The sequence below is a fragment of the Pteropus vampyrus genome, unplaced genomic scaffold (assembly GCF_000151845.1).
Source record: "Pteropus vampyrus isolate Shadow unplaced genomic scaffold, Pvam_2.0 Scaffold108, whole genome shotgun sequence".
Lineage (NCBI taxonomy): Eukaryota > Metazoa > Chordata > Mammalia > Chiroptera > Pteropodidae > Pteropus > Pteropus vampyrus.
This window is the reverse complement of record NW_011888889.1, coordinates 3,479,797-3,484,642: the sequence shown is the minus strand read 5'-3', so window position 1 is coordinate 3,484,642 and position 4,846 is coordinate 3,479,797. Positions and strand designations below refer to the sequence as shown.

General features: G+C 33.7%; 1 protein-coding gene across 1 annotated transcript in view; it reads left to right on the top strand.

Moving 5' to 3' along the window:
• Positions 1-4,846, top strand: part of TUSC3 (tumor suppressor candidate 3) — a 167,299-nt gene that overhangs the window by 84,784 nt on the left and 77,669 nt on the right. The window contains exon 3 of the mRNA XM_023533687.1: positions 2,386-2,503. Coding sequence (XP_023389455.1) covers positions 2,386-2,503 — 118 coding nt within the window. The remainder of the gene's footprint in view (positions 1-2,385; positions 2,504-4,846) is intronic.

Here is a 4,846-nt window from a genome sequence, read left to right as displayed (position 1 = left end):
TGTCTTACTATCTTACTATAGTCTTGATATCTTCCAACTCTTTCTGATTCTACTGATTGCTTAGAATCTATTCTGTTCATCTGGAAGTCCAGTTAAATGCCTGTTCTAATTTGTATCTCATAACTCCATAGTTGCATCACAGCTTTTTTATATGTCTTCTACCCTTCCTACCTTATTTTTAGTTGCTCTTTTCTCTTTCATATAGAGCTTCTATCATAGTCTCAAGTTTTCTTTTTAAAAAATTTTTTTAATTCATATCACTTTTTTGTCAATTATATCCTAAGGTAATTTCACATTCCTTACACTTCTTAGAACATGTTTATTTCAAACTTGATTGTTTGGCTTGATACAGAATTCTAGATTGAAAATAGCACGCCCTCAAAACTCTGAAGAAAATGTTCCATTATCTGCCAGTATCTAGTGTTGCTAATAACCAGTTCAATCCCATTCTCATTGTTTGCCCTTGTTATGTATCTTTTTTCCTCCGAAAACGTTTAGGATCTTCTTTTTTATCTGTAATGTTCTAAAATATCACAATATGTCTAGGTGTTTGTCTTTTCTTATTTCTCTTATTCATAACCTGGGAAATTAATTTGAAGACTTAGTCTCTTTGAATTGCGTATGTCTCCAGAAAGATTTCCTCTACTTTGTGCTTCTTTTCTCTCTGGGACGCCTTCTGTTTGAAAGTTGGATTTATTGGATTCTGTCTCTAGGTCCTTTTCTCTCTCCTTTCCCCAATATAATCCACCCGTGTCTTTTGTTGTATGACTTTTATTTAACTCTACTGATATTAGTTTTTAACTTGAACAGTCATATTTAAAATTTATAAGTGCTCTTTTTATTTTTTTTTCCCTTTTACATGACCTGTGTGTGTGTGCGTGTGTGTGCATGTGTGCACACACGTTTGTAAATACTTTTGGGAGAAGCAGTTCGCCATGGGCCCTGAGCATCCCTGTATGTTCTTGCTGGGTATGCCAAGAATGCAAAAAGTTGTGTGTGCAGGGACAAGCCTTAAGGAGAAAAAGATCATGTCTCCCATTGAACATAGCACAAACTTGTTATCACTTACTATAAAAGAGTAAGTCCCATAAACTCAATATTCTTCTTTGGTAGCACTGTCAACTATGTGTGCAGGAATCCACAAAGGACCTTTTATGTCACCCTGTGAGACCTGGGGGCATGGGGAATTGTTGCAAATGAACATGAAATAATAAAGTATTTTGTTTCTGACCCAGGAGTCTCATGTCTTTTGCCAGCATCCATGAAACAGTAACAGGCTAGCTTGTTAGGCTAGCAAGGTTAAAATTTGAGACCTAGCATCTCTGCTACTTTTAATCCAGTACTTTTCTTAGTTTTTTCCTACACTGCACTGTCCTTTGAGATTATACTCCATCAGATCTTTTCCACTAGCTTTATGTTTCCAGATATTCCTGAAATCTCTTATCTGCTGCTGATTCCATTTCAAGTATTTTTATTATTGTGGGATTATACCTTTTTAATTTCTCTACTTCCAGTTTTGGGAGAGGGGCTCCCCGAAACTCTATGAATAATCAATTACTACATGGAAGAAGCACTTCATTAATGTTTTGCAGTCACTTATTTTTTATTTCCATTACTATGCCTACATCCTTCCAGCAACACCATTTCTCTGTTTATACTCCATCCCTACACCTAAATATAGAGCTTTATTATTTGGAAAACCAACAAAATGTCCAATAGAAATGAATTAAAAATAGGAGTAAATATGCTTTTAGAGGAAGACTGTTCAGGCTATTTGATTTAGCTTCCCAGAAATTTTTATTTACTTTTAAGTTTGAATATAAATGCAATTTTAGATAAATGGAATATATAAAGGTACATTATAACTGTATTTATAATTTTAAAAATATATTGTCATGATTGTTGTTTCTCTATTAAATTGAATTGCGAATATTCTTAAAAATTGCTCATGCCCTTTGCTAAAAATTATAAGATTTAAGTTATATAAGGTAGGAGATGTCACAAAATGATTTTATTTCCTAGAATAAGAGTAGTAAAACTTTTAAAGAGCCTGTATGGGCTTTTGGCTCATATGGGTTCACCTAACAACTATTCAGCCCTGCCCTTGTATAGCACAGTAGCAGCCATAAGCAATATGTAAATGAATCAGTGTGACTCTGTATCGTAAACCTTTATTTATGAATAAAATTTAAATTTTATGTAATTTTCGTGTCACGAAATATTATTTTTATTTTCTACAACCATTTAAAAATATAAAATCTGTTCCTAGCTTGCATTCCATACAAACCCTGGCCAACTCTTGCCCTAGAATTACCCATTTTATTAACAGCTTTGTTAATGCTTAAATACTGACATATTTCTACTCTGCTCCATTATTCTTATTAGGCAAGCTAATGAAGAATATCAAATACTGGCTAACTCCTGGCGCTATTCCTCTGCTTTTTGTAACAAACTCTTCTTCAGTATGGTGGACTACGATGAAGGCACAGATGTTTTTCAACAGGTAAAAGTTATATTTTATTTTGTTAATATATTTAATAGAGTTGGTTGTGGTTGATACATTTTTGTTTGCTAGCTAAGGATACCATTTATTGAATAATTTGAGAGACACAATAGTGGTTATTAATAAGTTCTATGATGTGATTAAAACAATTACAAATAATGTTATTTTTATCAATGAACAGTGTTTGCCATTAGTGAGTACGGTAAACAAGTTTCAACTTTTGCACCGCAGAGGAAGTGTGTTTTTTCAGTACACAGTGGCAGTTTACATGCATTAACCTTATTTGGATAGTGTATGTGGTTTAAGATGGTACTGTTCATAAATTTTTGAAGTTTTATATAAAATTTAGTGTATTACTTGACCTCTTCCCATGTGGCAAATATAATTTTATATATAAAGTATTAAAGATTTATTTAACAGCATTTGTTCTGTGCTACAGACTGAATTGTGTCCCTTCCAAATTCATATGTTGAAACTCTAACCCCCAGTAACCATATTTTTTGGAGATAGAGACCTTAAGGAGGTAATTAAGATTAAAAGAGATCATAAGGATGGAACTTGAATCCAATAGGACCTCATTTAACCCTAATTACTTCCTTTAAGTGGTGTCTAAGGTGGACACCACTTCCTGATCTGGTGTCTAGGAAGAGACCAGTGTTATATATGCACAGAGAAAAGACCATGTGAGGACTCAATAAGAAGGTGACCATCTTCAAATCAGGAAGAGAGGTCTCACCAGAGAACTCTTCTGACCTTGATCTTAGATTTTCAGCCTCCAGAACTGTAAGAAAATAAATTTGTTGTTTCAGCTACCCAGTTTGTGGTTATTCTCTTACAGCAACCTGAGCAGACTAATACGTTGTCATTTATACAGTCGTCTCTTATGTGCTTCATGTGTATTCTTTTATTCAGCTTCACAGTGATCTAGTGAGGGAGATATTGTTATCTCTATTTCACAGATCAGGAAACCAAGGTATGAGGATGCTTAGTCACTTGTCCAAGGTTATAAAGTTTGGAGCTAAAATTTGAGCTCAGCAGTCTGCTTTCCAGAGAGCTAGCTCTTAATCATGCCTTTACTCTGCAGTTATTAATTCTTTTATATTTATCACTACTTGATTAGTTCCTTTCAAATGTAAAACTTATTGTAGTACCAGGCATTGATTAGTTTGCGTATCTTGGTCACATGTGACATTCTTTGGCATAATGCTTTACCAGGTCATTTAGCTCTGTAAAGAATCTAGTTCACTAATTGCAAATGAGCGATTAGCGAGTATTTTTGCTTATTTGCTTCCAGATTGATTATTCATCTTTGCTGTTTTCTGGTTGAATAAGATAAATTCTTTTTCCTTCAGTAGCGTTTACCCTTGGTCTTTCCTATTAGTATTCTTCATTTATTTCTTTTTCCCTAAATTTATTTTGCCTTTTAGGGATGTTTCTGTTTGTTCATCTATTCAGCAAATATTGAGTGGCTATTCTTGTAGGAGCAATAAATTGGCAAGAAAAACATACATGTTTTTTTCCCATAGTGAGCTTACAGACTAGAGTGCTAATAGTAGTAATAATATAAAGAAAAACACATATAAATATGTAATTTCAAATAACCTTATAAAGGAAAATTATAGTACTATGCAAAATAAATATTCGTTCATTTAATTTATGTCTGTATAGAATCTTAGAGTTGGCCTTAGAGAAAATTAGATGGAAGTGCTATTCATTGTATATGTGAATCCTCTCTACCATATTAGTAAGTAGTCATCCTACTCCAGTCTTACTGCTACAGCACAGGCTTCAAGCCCAAGTGTCTATCCTGGCCAGGCCTGTAAACTAAGAAAGCAGGTTGGATTAGTTTGTTTCATTGTGATATCTTTGTTTATGTACATACTTAGTATATTAAACACATTAGTTTTTCACTTGCACAAGTAAATTAGCTCTCTCCTATATTTATTACAACAAAGTCTGTCTTGGTCTTTATTAAAAAAATAAATCTTTAATGGAAACACTCATATTTCACTTTTCTTCTAACTACGATAAGAAATGAAATCAGCAAAATGTCATGCAGCTGATCCTTGGTCTCATGTTGAAGAAACAATATGGTGTAGGTGGGGACTGCAGCAGATGAGAGGACAAGCTTGACCTCAGTGAGAGACACAGCTCGGCTCTAGCTCTATTGAAGAAGTTCAGGCCACATGTAGCTAAATCTGTTTTTGAAGAAGAGATCTAAATATGAATTTCTACATGAAATTTATCTTTAAAATGTTGGCAGCTAATTCAGATTAAACAAAACAAAACTATGAGACAAAGTAATCATATCTTTGTGCTAAGTACTGACTATAGGCTGCTAGC